Source organism: Populus trichocarpa, chromosome 1, assembly GCF_000002775.5.
Source record: "Populus trichocarpa isolate Nisqually-1 chromosome 1, P.trichocarpa_v4.1, whole genome shotgun sequence".
NCBI classification, from domain to species: Eukaryota; Viridiplantae; Streptophyta; class Magnoliopsida; order Malpighiales; family Salicaceae; genus Populus; species Populus trichocarpa.
The window spans coordinates 14,996,754-15,015,662 of NC_037285.2; the positions used below are offsets into that span (position 1 = coordinate 14,996,754).

General features: G+C 32.7%; 2 protein-coding genes across 5 annotated transcripts; one reads left to right on the plus strand and one right to left on the minus strand.

Moving 5' to 3' along the window:
• The first annotated feature begins 1,948 nt into the window (after positions 1 to 1,948).
• LOC7490969 (uncharacterized) lies at positions 1,949 to 6,513 on the plus strand. Of its 2 annotated transcripts, none has more exons than XM_024593142.2 (7): positions 1,949 to 2,404; positions 3,029 to 3,164; positions 3,405 to 3,486; positions 4,348 to 4,523; positions 5,195 to 5,332; positions 5,418 to 5,557; positions 5,815 to 5,967. In XM_024593142.2, exons 1-7 carry the CDS (start codon positions 2,287 to 2,289, stop codon positions 5,835 to 5,837), a joined length of 813 nt encoding a protein of 270 aa, XP_024448910.1. In that variant the 5' UTR covers positions 1,949 to 2,286; the 3' UTR covers positions 5,838 to 5,967. The 2 variants fall into 2 exon arrangements, with proteins under 2 accessions (XP_024448910.1, XP_002298116.1); XM_002298080.4 differs by lacking the exon at positions 5,815 to 5,967 and adding an exon at positions 5,974 to 6,513 and having other exon boundaries at positions 1,951 to 2,404.
• Positions 6,514 to 11,298: 4,785 nt separating this feature from the next.
• LOC7486619 (protein ANTI-SILENCING 1) lies at positions 11,299 to 17,051 on the minus strand. 3 transcript variants are annotated; one of them, XM_024583103.2, is made up of 6 exons: positions 16,939 to 17,051; positions 14,971 to 15,371; positions 14,431 to 14,599; positions 13,534 to 13,695; positions 13,202 to 13,440; positions 11,299 to 11,623 (listed from the first exon to the last, which is right to left on the minus strand). In XM_024583103.2, exons 2-6 carry the CDS (start codon positions 15,322 to 15,324, stop codon positions 11,564 to 11,566), a joined length of 984 nt encoding a protein of 327 aa, XP_024438871.1. In that variant the 5' UTR covers positions 15,325 to 15,371; positions 16,939 to 17,051; the 3' UTR covers positions 11,299 to 11,563. The 3 variants fall into 3 exon arrangements, with proteins under 3 accessions (XP_024438871.1, XP_002299614.2, XP_052304640.1); XM_002299578.4 differs by having other exon boundaries at positions 16,844 to 16,988; XM_052448680.1 differs by lacking the exon at positions 16,939 to 17,051 and adding an exon at positions 15,665 to 16,326.
• Between the last annotated feature and the right edge of the window lie 1,858 nt (positions 17,052 to 18,909).

An 18,909-nucleotide genomic window follows, 5' to 3' on the forward strand; every position in this document is an offset into this window, starting at 1 on the left:
AGATAATAAATATTATTAAAAAAAATGACTGACGCATCAATGTATGGGTTAGATTGCGCTTTTCAGGTGGCGTGTGTGGCATCGTTCAATGGCCAATCGCTAGCTTTAAGGGTGGTGTTCGAATTACATCAAATTACGACGAATGAGAGAAGTTGACAAACGCTCACTTTTTGAATATGAAACTCATCGTTGTTGGTGTCAATGAGTTTTATTTTTCTAGAAGAGTTCCATTTAGGTCTTTTTTTTCCATTTATTTTGCCTAAAAGGTGGCTAAATGGTGATTTAATGCCTCAAATAGGTTTTTTAAGGTTAATATAATTTCTTAGATATTTTTGGCTGAAAAAATGGGTCAGATAGGTTTTTAATTCCTAGGAGTGGCTCCCTGATTTTATGGCCACAATCAGTGGCCAAAATCTGTAATAACAAGTGACAATCGCCTAATATTTTTTTAATAAAAAAAAAAAACTAGTTGGATAGACGACATTCGTCCGCTCCTAAAAAGATTATAGCCCAAGACAGGTGGGCAGCCCTAGGCCCGTGAGCCTGGGCTTTTTATTTTCTTTTGTTCTTTCGTTTTCATTTTATTTTTCCACTTTTATTTATTTTTCTTGCTGATTTTTATTCTAATTTCATGCTTCGAGATTTTATTTATTTTGAGTTGGACTATGTGGTTTGTTTCACTTTGATACTTGTAAGTTTATCTCAATTTTAAATAAATACTTCAATATTTGATTGATATTTAATTTTATAAAAAAATTGTTATATAATTAAATAAAAAATAGTTTAAGAAAAAACAAATTTAAGGCAATCACCTTACTCATGTATTCTATAATTAAATATATCATTAAAAAATTAAATACATTAAAATAGAAGGTTCAAGTTGCGAATTTAACAGAATAAATCACAAAACTTAGATAGATCAAATATCTCACCATCTTAGGAACAATTTATAGAATTGCAAGCCAATATTCTTCTACCAACCAAATGGCAAAGCTTTTCGAACAAAATCTTAAGAACATTGTAGACAACTAATCAGCAATATCAAATGTATGGGACAACCAAAGAGCCTTGAGATTTTTCATTCATCGACTGCAAAATCTCCGAGCTCCAATTAAACCATCAATACCAACATCCTCTCTCCTTCTTTAACCAGTACGCTCAATGGCTTCAGTAAAATTTATCTAAACAAAAAACAGTTCAAGGCTTTTTCATCCCTCTGATGAGATTGAGAATTCACTCTTTCTGGGGGCTACAGTCCACAAAGCCCGCATGTACTTGGGATTACTTGGCTCCCTGTTTGCGGCCGTGATTTTACAGAGTTTTAATAAAAAAAAAATATTATGTTTGTAAATCATTTTAATATAATAATATTAAAAAATATTATTTTGATATATTTTAAAAAAAATTAATAATCACAGTAATCCAATTGATACAGCTAACCCCAGCCCAGATAAGCTGAAAAACTCCCAAGCTACTAGGAGGACTGGATTTTGGTTCTTTGGTCGACCTAAAATTCTTCATGAAATGGGCTTTCTCAACTTAGCCTAAGAACTTGAAGCTAATGTAGATTAACTCAATGGAACCAATTTCTTTGTAATTAATATAATTAAACTCTGTATAGGTTAACCATGACTGTTTCTATGTAATAAAAGGTAATAAAAAAAATACTTTTCATTACTAAATATAATATACCATAAAAATACCAATAATGGAAAATGAATTTATAGCACCATTTTATGTCAAAGAATCCAAAATCTATTTATAATACCCATCATCATCATGTAGAGTGTGGGTTAAATAGGAGATAGTAGAAAATAATAGGGGGTTGAGTTTATATTTCTAAGAGAAGCAGAGCCTTAATGCAAAAGGACCAAAAGGAAAAGAAAAAGAAAGGGGGAAATCAACCCTATAAATCCACTCCCTATCCAGTTCAAGTCTTCTGCGATTAGCCCTCACATAGTAGTAGTTCTCTATCCTTTTTTTTTTTTTTTAATTTTCATTTGATTTTTGTTTCTTTTTTAATATATCACTAAAACTCTGTTTCATAGAAAACAATTTATATAGCCTTAACAAGAGAAAATCATAGCTTTAGCCAGCAACATTCCCTGCAATATAGAGAGAAAAGGAGATTAATTCTGACGTCAAACTTTGTTGTGTAGTTTAAATAGGTGAATTGGGTTTTGTATCAGTGCTTTTTTTTGTCTATATAATTCTCTCTCGTTTTGGGTTCTTGGAATTCTTGATCCATTAGGGTTTTTTTGGGGTTTGTTGTTGCTGAGGGGCAAAATGGACAAGAAGAAGGTGGCTGTGCCATTAGTGTGCCATGGACATTCACGTCCTGTTGTGGATTTGTTTTACAGTCCTGTCACTCCTGATGGCTTCTTTCTCATTAGTGCTAGCAAGGGTATGCCTGCTCTCTCTTTATTTTTCTTAAGGTTTTCTATTGTTTTAAGCAGTGAATTTTATCCATTTTCATTTGGGTATCTGCTGTTAACTGTGATTTTGGATTCCGTTAAGCAATTGGGTTTCCATTGAATAGTCATTGGTCATTGAGGTTGTTACTTCATTTCTGTTACTTATGCCATTGAAATTTGAATTGTTCTTACATTCATCTGATTTAGTTGAAAGCTTGGTCTAGGTTTTGTTGACCGCTGTAAGATGTGAATTTGATACTGATTTAATTGTATTTTAGATAGTATCAGTGATCTTTTTGTTATTGTAGATTGGGAATCGAGATTTCAACATTGATCATTGTTATTTCTCCTATTTACTATGGCAACAAAGAATCAAATAGTCGTTATGTTTATCCCTTGTTCCACCACTTCTTCCAAATGCAAGATAACCCCAAAGGACTGTGGATCATTTTATTGTCTCTTTGTGCTAATGTGAATGTAGTCATGAAATTACTGAACTAGGATTTGCATAATGATTGATTCATCATTTGTTAACTTAAAATTGGGGTTGAACCTCTTTTCATTGAGACCTTGTAATTCCTCACTTCAAAATAACGTTATCCTTTGAAATTCAGATTCGAGTCCCATGTTGAGAAATGGGGAGACTGGTGATTGGATTGGAACCTTTGAAGGGCACAAAGGTGCAGTGTGGAGTTGCTGCCTGGACACTAATGCTTTGCGTGCAGCATCTGGCTCCGCTGATTTTTCTGCGTATGTTATTTAAGTTCCTTCCTTTTATGTTTTGAAATTCATGAATATATATTGACTTATGTATTCCTTTCCAGGTGACCTGTATACTTCCTTATTTAGGCAATTTTCTTTTAAGACCCCTCTCTCTTTCTCTCATGTTAGTGCACATGGTGGCAAGTGGAAAGATGCTAAATGATCAACATATCATAAATTCAATCAATTTAGAGAGGTTCTATAATATGTCTGGTATATTGTTTGCAGGAAATTGTGGGATGCATTGACAGGGGATGAATTACAGTCTTTTGAGCATAAGCATATTGTTCGAGCATGCGCATTTTCAGAGGTAGAATTGAATTTTGCTTCTATTCTATTACTTCTTTATTTTCTTGAGCCTGATTTGTTTTGTTTATTTGTAATGTTTCATTATAGAAGGTATTGTTTTGTCAATAGTACAAGAAGGGAACATTTTTATCAGTCTTTAAATGTCCAAGTTGTCATAGTCTTCACATTTAATGACAGAGTGACATGCTATTCAATGTAAGAGGAGTCAGCATGCAATTGATCCATCAAAAGGAGATGCTTAAACCAAATTCCAAATGATTGTAGCAATTTAACGATGTTGTTTTCTGATATTTGTTTGAAAGTGCCTTCAAAAGTTTCAACATTGTCTCAATTGCTGTTAAAATTATTCAAATAAGCTGATTGTTTATACATTTACCAAGTTTTTATTCTCAGCGGAGTATTGAATTGGGTTTCTTGCCTGACATTATGGGCCTGGTCCTTGTTCTGGTTGTGTTTCCTTTTTGTTCTTTCTGTATTTTGGTGCACCTAAGTTCTAAGACATGTTAGTTTGTGATAGATTATAAGTTGGTAGCTTTAGTTGTAGTGTCTTTCAATTAACTTGTATGTAACCTTTGATTTTTGCTGTTGGGTCTCCTTTCCTTCATTTGTATCACTTCCATTTGATTTTGCTTTTTATATCCACCGTTTGATTTTTCCTTTTTAGAAATATATTATTTGGTTCTGGATTTGTATAATCTGATTCCTTTGTATTATTTGCATTATTATGCAATCATGTAGGTGAGTTTAGACATTAATAAAAAAAAAAATTCTGAGTTTAAAAAAATTCCTTTGTATCTGTTTCTATGGCATTCTCCTTTGTTTCTGCTGTATGCATCCAATATCTAAGTTGTCCTTTGTGCAGGATACTCACCTTCTACTTACTGGTGGATTTGAGAAAATTCTTCGTATATTTGACTTGAATCGTCCAGATGCACCCCCAAGAGAAGTTGACAATTCACCAGGTTCAATCAGAACTGTTGCGTGGCTTCACAGTGATCAGACCATATTAAGTTCTTGTGCTGATATTGGTGGTGTGAGGTATGGACAGTAATAAATGATCAAGCCTGATCCCATGTGATGTCGTATAATTATTTGCTTTCATTTGTGGCTGCACTTTGTTGTTTGATTGGTTGAACCGGGGTAATTTGTGCTGTTATATTTGAGATTCTACTTCATAATGAACTATCAATATGCAGTGTGTGTCATTAAGCTTAGTGCTTTTTAAAGATATGGGATATGTGAACACAAGCTTGTCACATCCTTTCAGACAGGTACTTGTAATAGTTATCTGATTTTGGTTTTTGTTTTTGTTTTTTAACAAGAAAACCTTTATGAAAGTTACTGTTGGTTTCTTTACATTATTTGGTTCAATTTAGAGCCATGTGGACATATACTTTTAAAAAATAAGATGATAAAAAAAATAGGAGAAATTTTTGGGGTTATGTGAACTGAACTTAATTTGATGTGCTTTATTTATTTACTGGTACAGAAATCCCTCTTCTACTTTATTGTTATCATCATGGAAGGAAAAGCAGTTAATTAATTGTCTTTGTTTTCACCTTGAGTGGTTAATTGGAAAGTGTGTTCAAGAATGGCTATATATATTGGTAGCCCTTCTTGATCGATAGATGTATTATTGGTACTGAAGTCTTTCCTCGACTCATCATTGTATTGTTGTTCTCCTTCTAATTTGATTGCTGACTCTATAGGTTATGGGACATACGAAGTGGCAAAATTGTTCAAACACTTGAAACAAAGTCACCTGTAACAAGTGCTGAAGTGAGTCAGGATGGTCGTTATATAACTACTGCTGATGGATCTACGGTTAAATTTTGGGATGCAAATCAGTAAGTTGTGGTTTGGATTCTTCCTTTTGCACCTTGGTTATTTCATAGGAATTGCCTTGTAACTTTTTCTCATTTTTGTTTCCAGTTTTGGATTGGTGAAAAGCTATGACATGCCATGCAATGTGGAATCAGCTTCATTGGAACCAAAATTTGGTAATAAGTTTGTTGCTGGAGGAGAAGACATGTGGATCCATGTGTTTGATTTCCATACTGGAGAACAGATTGGTATGTGTAACTGCTCCAACTTTTTTTTTTTTTTTTTTGAAGAAACAAGTTCAACATCTAAACACAAAAAGTTGGTTTGAATCTCTGTGCTGTATATTCTTGTTGAATGGGAAATTTAGATTTCAGAAACGACTTCCATAAAACTTTTATGTCAAAATTGTTTGTTAATTTATGTTTTTGAGGTGCAACGTAATGCAGTTTTTCTACCAGAATATCTGTTGTTAGCTAATGCCTTGACCTGCATGTTCTTTTACCAGTCTTCAACCAGACGAGAAAATGATGGACCTGAGCTGAATATATGATTATAGTACTGTTGGTTGATGGCCCATATATGGCCCCGAATTCTTCAGAGAAACTTCGCTGATGTTCTAAGTTTCAGTTATAACCATCATCTTGCTCGTGCTCTCTATATGCAGGATGCAACAAGGGTCACCATGGTCCTGTTCATTGCCTACGATTCTCACCTGGAGGAGAGTCTTATGCATCAGGATCCGAAGATGGAACCATCAGAATATGGCAACTCAGCCCAGCAAGTCATGATGAGAATGATTCTCTTCCTGGGAATGGACCAACTGGGAAAGTGAAGGTTTCAGCTGATGATGTTGCTCAAAAGATCGAGGTCTTGCGTATCAGCAAAGAAGGAAAAACTGCTGAGAAGGATAAGGCAACTGATGCCTGACTAGGGCTTCATATTGTTTCACCTGTTCTTGTTTTGTCTCTACTTGGCAAGTGGACGCTACTTCTTTTGCATTTGCTCTGCCGTGGAAATAAAATGGTCATGAAAAAAAAAACACAGAAAAGGAAAAATCTGTTTTGTATGTTCCTCGCTGTTTCTTCCTTGTTGGAAAATCCATCTTTCGAACTTAGCCACCTTTATAGTTTTAATGATGTAGAACTTTTAAGAAAATGACGATAGTACGGTTGCTAATTACAATAGATTTTTGTTAGCTTGATTATCTAATTCGTGCATGCTTATTCTGCACTGGCAATGAGATGTTCCGCATAACTTTTGCATGGAATTAGTTTTTTCTTGAAAAAATATGAAAATATTTTCTTTAATAATATTGATGTGTTGGTATTAAAAATAAATAAATTTTTTTTTTAATATATTTTTAATAAAAAAGTTATTTTGAAAACTAATGGAAAATAATCTCAAATACTTTTTATGCATCCCACACCTAATCTTTATTACTAGTTAGTTAGTTATAGGTTGGATAATTTATTTTAACGTAAATATAAATATGCAGGTACAGGTAACTTGTTTTTTTTTACTTCAAGAAAAAAATGCAAATGTGAACGTGAATAAAAACAAAACTGATGCTTAAGAATTATATGTATTAATAAAAAAAAATTGTTAATGTAATATTAATCTCAAATTACATTTAACTAGTAGAAAAAACAGGATTGTTGCGAGTATGTATGATTTTTAATTGTTTTTAATTGAAAAATGTAAGTAAAAATATATGAACAAATAAACTAAGAAAAAGTTGTTAATGTCAATCAAATTCTAAAATAAAAAAAAAATTGATAAAATCATTCACATGAAAGTAAAATATAGATAAATACGATATTTAACCTCAACTTTTCGTACATTTTTTTTTTGTCTTAAAGGTTACTTTTTATTACCAAGAACAAATAATTTTTATTTTCATAAACACATCATGAAAATATAACATAAAACACAAAAATTATAAATAAATAAGAATGATCTCTTCAAAAAATTAAATACATACAAAATAATTTAAAAAAACCACTATTTAAAAAAGATGAAATACACAGTCTAAGAAATCAGATAAAAAGGAGTATTAATTTAAATATAAATAAAAAATTTAATTCAAATAAAAACACATAAAAATATATCAATTAAACAATAAAACAAAATTAGAAAAAATAAATAAATTCAAACACTGTCACGCCTAGCAAGTCAGGCTTGTGCTCATGAGCCCTTAATTTTTTTGTTTGGAAATAGGACGAATAACATGTCATCTTTCCATAATTTTTTTAAAAAATAAAATAAAAGGAAGCAACGCATCGTAGACCTTCCTAGTTTTCAACCACCGAACTGGAAAATCAGACAGAGTGTTTTTTATTCAAAAATATAATTTTTAAATTAAAAAAACCTAAAAAAGTCCATATGATGTAAATAAACTAATAAACCAATAAAAAAACCTTAAAAATCACATAAAAACACAAATCCAAACTACAAACAAAATCCTCTCTCAAGTTTGATCTATTTTTTGTTATTTTAGGATAAAGACAATAATAACACCTAAGGGAGTTGAATAAGATGTTTCACTAATACTAACAAATAATACAATTTTATTCAATTTAACACAATAAATATGATTAACCAACAATATAATTAAAGTGCTTAAAGTAAAAAGTATAAGGAGAGAAATTGCAAACTCATTTTAAGTACCAAAATGTAATTGAGTATTGTATTCTTTTAATAATCTAAGCTTAAGAGTACATTGTTCTTAACGAATCCACACCAAACCTTTTTTCACTACTTGAAAAAAAACTCTTCTTCAAGATTTTTATCCACTTGGAGATATACATTCTCCAAGATTTTTTTCACTTGAAAATATGTTCTCTTCAAGATTTTTCTTTGATGATATTCCCTCACCAATATCAAGAGTTTTTACCTAACTCTTATAAGTTTACAATTGTGGTTTTTGTTTACAACAAAAAGCTCTCTCAGTGAGTGGATAATACAATTAAAGTTTGTATCTCTATAACTCATTTAATAGCATTTATGATATTTGAAGGTGTTTAAGTGTTGTGAGAACGAGGATGAATACTCTAGTGCTAGAATGTAAAGGTTTAAATTAGCACAACTTCATATATGAAAGAATTGATGATTTCTAATTTGTTTTCACTTGAAATAGTTTTTATATCATATATGTCTATTATCCTCCTTTATTATTTATGCAATTAAGAGTACTATTTATAAGTTTACAAAAGAAACTAGTTGTCTGTAGTCGTTGGAATGTCATTAACAGTTGAAGCGGTCGACTGGTTCATCTAGAATTTCAAATTGACAGTTTAAACCTGGTGAATTCTTTGAATTGATTAATCAATCTTATATGCATGCTGAGTAAAGTGTGTAAGTTCATTTCAATTGTGCTATCAAGATAAGATAAAGGATTTACACATTGCACTAAAATGAATAATTAATTTTAGGTCTTCACTTACTCTCGTACTTAGACTTCATTCCATTTTGCTTATCAATATATTCTTTATATAAACTTGTTTAAACTTATTCTCTACAAAAAAATATTAGTCAATTTTCTATTTAGTTGTTATTGTCAAAATATATAAGAATATGAATATGTGACCCAAAGGTCGATATGCTTTTCAATAATTTTAAGAGAAAAACACCTTAATAAAACTCCATCCATCAAATAAAACCCATTGACACCAAAACTATTGTTTTCGTGGTCAAAATCGATGTCAACTAAGATATTCTTTCTCTATTATTGGAGTATGGCGACTCTCTGTATTTTCTCTCAAACCAGAGACTAAAGAATTAAAAAAAAAAGTTATGAACTAAAAATGAAAAATAGACAAACTGAAGGGACCAGAAATCCATTATTTAGAAAGTAAAAGAACCAAAGTGAACTTTTCACCATAATTTTGAAACTACCACCAATTTCCTTTACTTTTTTTGCTTCGGTCCTTTGTATTTGAATTTTTCCCTTCCTCAGCAACTTTGCTTAAATTGGCCATCAATTTAGGCTTATAAGGGCGAAATAAAAAGAAGTGAAGGCACAAGGAAAAAAAAGCATTGTAGCAATTTATAATGCAATATGTTTTGATCCACAATGTATGTTGGTATAGTGTTTTTGCTACATGATTTTAGAGTTTTCTATAATATTTATATATTTTAAAGAGGAGATACATTTATTTGATTAATAAAATGACTTTTGTGACTTGGAAGTTTCTGAACTGAAAAAGAAGATCAATTAAAATTTATCAAGTCTACATAATTATTATGATGAGATATGAACTAAACATTATTATATATATCAAATAGATAAAGATAAACACTAGTTGCTGACCATCCAATTTAGAATGTTATTTATATGGTAATTAATGAATGAATTATTTTATTACAACTAATTATTAATTAAGAAAAACTAAGGTGGTTGCGCTCATGCTTAGTAGTTGTCTTGTGTTTTAAAAAAGTCTCTCCGACCATTTGAGCTAAGCTCATGTAGCAAGCATTTTCTATTTTTTAGGACTACCCAAACAACAACAAAGTGTTTTTCATTCAAAAATATATTAAAATATGTTTTTTTTTATTTTTTAAAAATTATTTTTGATATCAGCGTATCGAAATGATCTAAAAACACCAAAAACATATTACTTTAAAGTAAAAAAAAAAAAACAATTTTAATTTTTTTCAAAAACATTTTTAAAACGTAAAAAAAAAAAAAAAAAGGAAAGAAAATGGGTCCAACCTGTCTTCTAGGCCCTAAACGAAAAAGACATCTCGTCCAAGCATGAAAATTCTTGAGTTATCAAAGTTGAGAAGGTGCTTATGTATCGATTTCTTCAGACTTTGAAGTCGTTTCATTATGATCACATTTAGATTGGAGTTTAAACTATCTGATGCAACTTTTTTTCAACTTCCATTGATTTTCCAATGAATGCGAGGTTATCATGGGGGATGATCAAAATGCATTAGTTGTAAATGACACAAGCAGCTCTTTGCAAATAGCTGAAGGCAAGTTTTGATGATGCTTTCTTGCATAACAATGTGCCCAGGTACCCAAGGACTAGCTCTTTTCAGTTGAATCAATGACTGGCTATTGTGCCAAATAAAGCAATTATATCTAATTTGATTAGCTCTGTGAGAATTTTTCATTTTGAAGATGCAGAAATTATCACAAACAATACGTTAGTCATCAACGATGCAAACAGCTCTCAGGAGGCAGTAGTTAGGGTCAAGTTTAAAGATCAGAAAATTTCAGCTAGTTATGCATGAAGGACTACTGATGATTCAGCTTTGTATATAACGAGTTGCAATGTCAAGGAAGTTCATATTATTATCATTTATCAAGCCTAGCTAACAAATTTGTTCCTGAATTTTGAATATGTTAGAAATAAAAAGAAACTGATCAATGATTCAGGCAGCAACAGGCAAACACAGTCGATGGTAAGTAAGTAAAGTGCAGCATGCTTGATACCAGTAAAAAAAACCTGTGTCTTCAACTTCTGATAAGATGAATTATATCTAGATACAGCAATGAAGAATATAATGTTATATTATAAAACATGATTCTAAGCACTTGACAATATTGGACTCCATTAGATGCAGGATGGCAAATCTACACACCAGGTGCTCTCTCTCTTAAAATACTCTACACACGCCAGCTCCAAGAGTAGAATAAATTTGGAACTTGCATGCAATGAATCCCATTAGAAGCTCAAAGACTAGCAAAAAATTCGTTTGCACAGATATTCTTTATGGCAATAATTAAAACATGTAATAGATGTAATTAAAAATGCATGTAACTGGAGTGTGTGTGTGTGTGTGTATTTAACTTCAGCAGCTTTCCTTACCAACAAAAAACATGCAAGTTCATATTGGAGATATTCTTTAACCTTCAAAATAGAAAGCTGATTTATCTAAATACTTGCAGTGAAGCTAAAATATATCGAAATCCCAAGGGTGGACACTTCATCGTTGAAGAGGGCCTGACCTAAAATCATATATTCTAGGAAACACTTGAGCAAAAGCTAAATAGAGTTCTTTTAATCAGGCAAACAAAAAAAAATGGGGGGCAGAATAATAGGAAAATCTTCTGTTATTTGCACATTTTATGTACGGGTGCATGCCTATCTGTCCACCACAATTCCCAAAATCACCTGTGTATGCCAATGTATCCACCAGAATTCACAAAAACAAAAGACAAGTTCATGCAAAAGCAATAGCATCCACAGTGAAATCGGATTATCAACTGAGCAAAGTCTCACTCATGGACTTGATGCTTCCAGATGTCACTTGTTACATTTCTTCTTCAGCTGGTTTCTGATTTCTTCTAATTCCTTCCCTTGTCGCTACAGGATGGAACCGGTAACAAAATTAATTTCAATAAAAAACAACTGAATAGGAGGAGCAAAAGGAATTTCTAGAGCAGAGGCAAGACAAAATGACAAAATTATGGGATTTCTGGTAGCACAAACGCACAAGCAAGGCCACAAGAAGTATATGTGATTCATCACCTAAGACAACTAGGAGGAACTGGATTTTTCTTCTAAAACAAAACAAAGGAAAGAAGAAAGCCTTGCCGGGTGGTTTTAATACAGTAAAGACATAAATCATTCATATACACTTGATATCGATCGAATTGCTCAAGCTATCACATCCATATAGATTAAAATCACATCTAAAAAGAAGGCTTATCAAAACATTCAACTCTTCTTTTTTTTTGTTGCAATTGACAATGAATTGACAAGAAACCAAAAGGAAACCTGCTCTCACTCAATTGCTTCTACGCTACAAATAAGCAAGGCTCAAGGCTAACTTGTTAAGATAGCAAATTAATTCAAGCCTATTCTTAAAACTCACCTTATAAAGGAGCCGAATTAGAGATTTCAACTCATTTAGGCTCATAAGCTAGCTTACTAGCTAAGCTAGGTTTAAATTCTTTAGTTGGAATATTTATAATGTCATGAAAATTCACAATAATAGGAAACAAAATAAGTCCATGCTTAGAGTTTTTATATTTTTTATTATAAACAATTTTTATTTCAAGGATTAGACTAATCGGGGATTCAGCCCATGCTGGATGCTAGTGCCCCAGATTTACTTTTCTCGCCCCAGACCTCAAAAGTATAGTGCTATAAATAAGTGAAGGTAACCTAGTAAAATTTAAGCTAGTCAAGCTTGAGCTTCATGTATTTGGCTCCTTATAGACAGGAGTCAGGCTTGAACCTTGCTAAAACTTAACAAGCAGAATGAAGCTCGAATCTGCTCAGCTAATTTGCAACCCTAATAACTTCCACTTGTTTATAACAGCCAACCTTTGGGTTTATCATATCACCTGTGTTATAATATGTTTTTCCTGTTTTTAGTGTTTTTTTTTTTTACCTAAACTTCTTTGATCAAATAATTCCCTTTCATCTTTTTATCATTTGAAGTTTTTTTTATCAAATTTCTCACTGCCATTGCTATTGCAAATTCTTTCCAAGTGAACATGAAGAATTAAGGATGCTTCAAAACTAAAAAAGTCCAAACTTACCTGTCAAACAAAAGATTATGTCTACATATCAACACTCTTTTCATCAATGTTTTTGGTCAATAAAGTCTTTTTATGATTCATCTAACAGCCCTGCCTAAGATTTGATGTTACAGGGACAAAAGTGTTGTTTCTGAAGCCTATGAGACAAATGGGGGGTACCTAAAACTCAGACTAGTTTGTAATCATCCCTGATAGAGAAGTTCAGAAATACTTTAATTAGAATGGCGCAAATGTTTATAGGAAAGGAAAATATGTTATTTTTCTTCTTTTTTTTAGTGGATTGAAAAACCAAAGCATATTGACTTCTCAATAACATCCTAATATACCAAAGAAACTTCACAGGGTAATGGTCGCGACTCCTGAGAAAGGAGTAAAAAACTTAGTGAGGACTTACAGAATCCAGGTTTCGAGTACCCTGCACAGATTTGTTGACAGTTTTTACACCACTATCTTGTCGAAATCCAAAACCTACTTCATCAGAAATTTGGCATGCCTTTTCACCCAGAAGCTTTCTCTTCTTATAAGGATGGGTACATGATGCATTTGGAGGCCAGGGATCCTCGGAGAACTTCGATTTGTAGGGCTTGTTTGAAAAGTGTTGCTTGTCATCCATATTTGTACGAGTCTTGGATTCTGGACAATCAGAAATGAGAAATTTCACCCACTAACTTGAATTTTTTATTTAAACATAAAAGGAAATGCATTTAAAAGAACATTGGATATCACCTTTAACCACTGGGCTGCTGCGTCCAGACTTGCCATCCTTTACTGCATGACGATTCATTTTTTCCAAGACTATTGATTTTCCAGTCAATTCTTTTACTTTTGGCTCGAGAGTTCCATGATTGCCGAGCATCTGATTTCTTCTTTTATTGAAATAAAGCTCCACTGCACGTGTTCAAAATTTATGAGAGAACAGGTTGTTGTAAATGTGCATCGATAATTCACCAAACAACGATCACTTTGTTACAAGAAATATGGGTCAGAAAGAACTTCACAGACACCTCACACCGGTCTCCAGTTTCTAGTATAGAGAAGATTCAGAATCCAACATCATATAAATTTGCTCTTGCCAACAATAAAAAGATTTAAAAAATTGGTCCGATACAATATGGAAAATTGATTTACAGATTAGAAAAGATCAATACCAGTATTGTTGAAGGGAAAAAAAAAACAAGGGGTGCCACATGTTTATGAGGGGACCAAAGAAATCATTTACAAAACAAAGAGACAACAGAATCTAGTATGGCATCATCGTTAACAGATACTTCCATGTACAAGCACTGTATTTCTAAACCAACTATCCAATAACTAAATACAAGCCTACCTCTCCCTATTGACTCTAGAAACCACCTCCTCTTCAGACATTTAGATCAAAATTATATAGATTTAACACTAAGCAAGGAATAAAAGGAATTCAAAAGATGGGACGGGATACCCCGTCATACAACCTGGCCAAATCTTTTACAAGAAATATGCATAACCAACTTATCCATCCATTAAACACAAAGCTGTCCTGCTTGGATGCTAATTTATGAGGAAATGGAAAGCAAAATATGGCACAACTCTTCATTGTCAATTTGAAGAAGAACACCACTGTACATGAAATAACAGTAGCCCAACCTTTAAATCCACAGATCTGATCTGCAAAGCTCTCAGATATTCTGCATGTTCCAACATCAAAAGAACGGTAAAAAATGTAGTCAGCCATTTCCAACTGTTGTTCAGATGCTTGAGGATTTCTCTGGTCATTTGATGCACAAACAACATTACATTTCCCAACAATTGATTCCTGAAAAGAGTAAAACATTGAGACAGAAATCATTTTATATAAATTTGGACATGGCAATGAGAATCATCATTTTACTGTAAAACCCAATGTGGACTATAATTAGGCAAATACCATCATTTTTAATCAGCAATACAGAAGCTTGTTCATGCCATTATTAAGCATGGAATTATATGATCTCTTCCTGCTAATTAAGTTCACAATCGTGTAAAAGTCCCTTAAAGATGATTTTGCACAAAAAAGAAAATTACCATTCTATGGTTTTAGATTACACAATATTAGAGCAAAACATTATAAAAAAATTCAATTACATTGGCACAGCTAACTAACTCGGAAGAAAATACAAATTGATAGTGATTGAGAGTCTGATTTACCACAAGATTAACATTGCTAAGGCCTTTACCCTTGCCAGAAGCCAAAAATAACTCATTCCTGTTTGGCTTATAATCTCCCAAGAAATTGCGTATGTCCTTGGGACAAAAGAACCACACTGCCCTCACCATCCTTTCATGGGCTGCAGTCTCAAAGATTTGCACAAGTTTACCAATGTTAGTCCCAGAGTCACCTTCACGGTAAAAGCATACACAATCGTGAAGACAGTATTTAACTCCATCATATGTAAATGACTCATAAAACTGTATCTCTTTGTTCAACCGCCCAACTCCCCTCTTAGTACCCCACTTGAATATCTGATTCTCTAATCCATTTTCCTTCTTGAGATGCGACATGGCGTATTTATTTCCCGCTAGCAACACTCAGCCCCTTATTTATGAAACTGCCAATGCAAAAATGGTAAAACCAAATGAATCATACTTTGTCAAGAGCAGCGATACATCTCACATGAACAGAAACCTCTACCAGGTTAAAATAACAATGAATGGGCAGAAAAGAAGCGCATAACAATGTTAAGGCAACAAAAGTCGAATCTCTATAACCAGTGTATTTAAACAATAATTCCTTCGTAAGAACAACATGTTTCAATCAGGTTCTTCTTTTCATCTCGGTACTATTTCTATGATAACAAAGCAAGAAAACAGAACATGTTTTTGCAAGGACTTGCTAGCTTACTGATGCTCTAACTTTCAATTAAGCTTCTTGCAATAAAGAAATGCCTTTAGAAATACTCCTTGAACTATTTCAAAGAGAACCCTCGTGAATAGTCTCTAAGTTGAACAGCCAAGCATTTCACACTTATAGTTTTAGAAGAATTCGTATGGCCAGTAAAAGTTGGGGAACAATATAATTCCAGTTGCCGCGCCAAAAGCGAAAGAATAAGGCCCATGACCCTTAAGTAAAGGCGCCACTAGCAAGAAGTGGGCACCAACATGAAAGCTAAACTGGAGGAATTCCAAACACATATAACCATTATCATGCAAAAATAAGCACCCCTCTTAAACGGAATTTCTATCACTCACCCAAACACACACACACACACACACACACACAGAGGGAGCTAGATTTATCCTTTAAACCAAAAACCCTGAAATTAGGCAAAAATAACCATATGGGCTCAAAGTTCCAAACCTAAAGGAAAATAAAACTGATCATCAGGAGAGAAAAATGGCACAGAGGAAGTATGACGGCCAGCAAGTGGAATAAACTAAAACGAGTGCACACAACCCAGAAGGACAAAAACAAAACCCAATAAATCCACAAATAACGCCATGAGAGAGAGAACATTAAGAAAAAAAATTAGCTGAAGAAAACCAAACGTCAAAGCCGTTAACAAATTTCAAAAAAAAAAAAAAACAGAGAGAAAAGGGGTATTTCACACCAACCAAAAACAAGTTAAAAAATAAAACTCAAATAAAAAGGGAAGAGGGGGTTTCAAAACCAAAACCTATTCTACAACCATGAAAGGAGCTCGAGCGAACGAGAGAAGAAGGAGTGCCAAACGCTAATCGGTAGAAAGGAAAAGAAATGAAAGAACCAAGTTTTCAGAAACCAAAACACAGCTTTAAAATGTACCCAAACCAAAACAATGGCATATTTTAAAATGTATACAAAGAGAGAGAGCTAGAGAAGGCGTAAGCACTAGCTAAGACCAAAGAAAAGGCAGACAAGGTATACCATAAATATCAGAGAGAGAAACGGAGCTAGGCAAGCTTGAGATAAACATGCTTGCTCTCTAAAAGAGTTGATTAAGAAAGCAATTATTTGCAGCAGGTTGGCGTGAGCAGAGCTTACAGCTATAGTAGCATGGGAAGGAAGGAAACCATCAGAACAGGACCCGAGAAAAAAAAATACCTTAAAAGAACACTGGTTACAAGGAAAATAAGTATAATTTAGCTGTGCTAGTGTGCGCTTTATGCGTATGGAAAATAGCGAAGCGGATCGCTAACCGTGCGGTGGTGGTGTGTACTTCTACTGCTGCTTACACAGTGACAAGGAAAGGATGGCTGATGGAGCGGTATTATTGCAGCAGAACCATTTCTTCGAAACGGAGAATACCACCACCACGCGTACGTGCTATCAACTTTTCTTTTATATATATATATAAATATATTAATATATTAAAATTATTAAGAAATATTAAAAAGTTAATCATAAACAATTTAATTTTTTTGAAATGATTTTTCTGCCATAAAAAATATTATAAAAAAAAAGCTAAATAAAATGAGAAAGCATTTTAGCTTTTCTTGTAGAACACTGTAAATTCTATAGTATATTTTTTCACATATTTTTTATGATTTTTTTTAATTAATTTTATTGATTTTATTTTTTAATATTGAAATGACTGAAAATTTAACTTCGTATTTTTTTTCTTTTTATTTTGTCTTTTTATAAGGTTGGTGTAATTTACGAGTTTGTTGAGGTAATCTAGGTTTCCCTAGTTTATGGATGTAGTTTTTTTTTTTTTAATTAAACTTGACTATTGTATAGTCTATTTTTTTCTTATATTGTTAAAAAATAGTTTTAGAAAAAACTATGTTATTAAACTTTATGAAGTAACAAAAATTAAAAGATGTGGAGGAAATCATTGTTCACCCAATACCCATTATACTATGGATTATAATAGTAATCCGCAATGTTTTGTCCTTTTTTCTTTTTAAATTTTTATTGTGATTTTTTTTTCAAATCTATTTTTATTGATTTCATCTTTTAAAATTAAGATTGTTGAAAAATTAGCTTCATAATTTGTTTCCTTTTATTTTGCCTTTATACGAGGTTAGCATAGTTTACGGGTTTGCCAAGGTAATTCAGGTTGTCCTGATTAACGAGTTTAGTGGGTTGTTTTTTTTTCTTTTTTTAATTGAACTTGATTTTTTTTATAGTCTATTTTTTTTTTCATATAGTTAAAAAAATAGTTTTAGAAAAAAGTCATGTTATTAAACTTCATAAAGTAACAAAAATTAAAGGGTGTAAGAAATCATTGTTCACCCACACATATTACACTGTGAATAACAATACTAATCCATGGTGTTTTGATTTCTTTATTTTTTCTTTATGTTTTTGATTTTTTTTATAAATTTTTTTTCAAATTTGTTTTTGTCGATTTTATCTTTTAATATTGAGATGGTTAAAAATTTGGCTTCATAATTTATTTATTTTTATTTTACCTTTCTATAAGGTTAACATGGTTTACGGGTTTGTCAGAGTAACCCGGATTATCCTAGTTTATGAGTTTAATGGGGTGTTTTTTTTTTAATTTAACTTGACATTTTTATCATCTATTTTTTTCTTATATAGTTAAAAAAAAAGTTTCAAAAAAAAAAGTTATGTTATTAAACTTTATAAAGTCTGTTGTAACCCATTTTTGGATCCCCATAAATAAAATAAAATTATAATTATATAAAAAAAAACTGAACAGTATCGTTTTGAGGGACACTGTTTATCTCTCTCTCTTTCCGCACGCTGCCTAAAGCCCCACGCCCCCCTTAAAACATGGAACAGTGACCGAACCTGAAGCCCCACGCCCCCTGTCTGGCCGACCAGCAGGCCGCTCCCCTGCTCCCCACGCGCAACAGCAGCCCGCGCCCCTCTAGCCTATAAATACTGCTCTCAACACCAGCAGCAGAGGAGGATTTTTTTTGGGACGAGAGAGGGCTCTTTTGAAACTGAAGAGGGGGAAAAAGAACGAAGGCAGGGACGTTGGAAAGTTGAATGAGGATGAGAAGTGTAAATGAGAAAAGTTGAATGAGAGAAGAGTGAACGGAGAGAAGGGAAGGAAAGGATTTCTGAAACAGAGGGAGGGAAATATAAACACACCAACACTGCCAGGGATCGTCGTTTTCTTGCTCACCTGATTCTCCCTCCCGCTGCAGCACCACTGGAAAAAAGGCAGCAACAGCACCTCTGCAAGGAGAAGAAGA

Excerpts from the sequence above, each read along its gene's own strand:
- LOC7490969 (XM_002298080.4), top strand. The coding sequence starts at position 2,287 with ATGGACAAGAAGAAGGTGGCTGTGCCATTAGTGTGCCATGGACATTCA. Across the intron at positions 3,487-4,347 it reads GAGCATGCGCATTTTCAGAG|GATACTCACCTTCTACTTAC; the intron begins GTAGAATTGAAT and ends TCCTTTGTGCAG. Across the intron at positions 5,333-5,417 it reads AAATTTTGGGATGCAAATCA|TTTTGGATTGGTGAAAAGCT; the intron begins GTAAGTTGTGGT and ends TTTTGTTTCCAG.
- LOC7486619 (XM_024583103.2), bottom strand. The coding sequence starts at position 15,324 with ATGTCGCATCTCAAGAAGGAAAATGGATTAGAGAATCAGATATTCAAG. Across the intron at positions 13,696-14,430 it reads TCAGATCTGTGGATTTAAAG|TGGAGCTTTATTTCAATAAA; the intron begins GTTGGGCTACTG and ends GAACACGTGCAG. Across the intron at positions 11,624-13,201 it reads GTACTCGAAACCTGGATTCT|CGACAAGGGAAGGAATTAGA; the intron begins GTAAGTCCTCAC and ends TCCATCCTGTAG.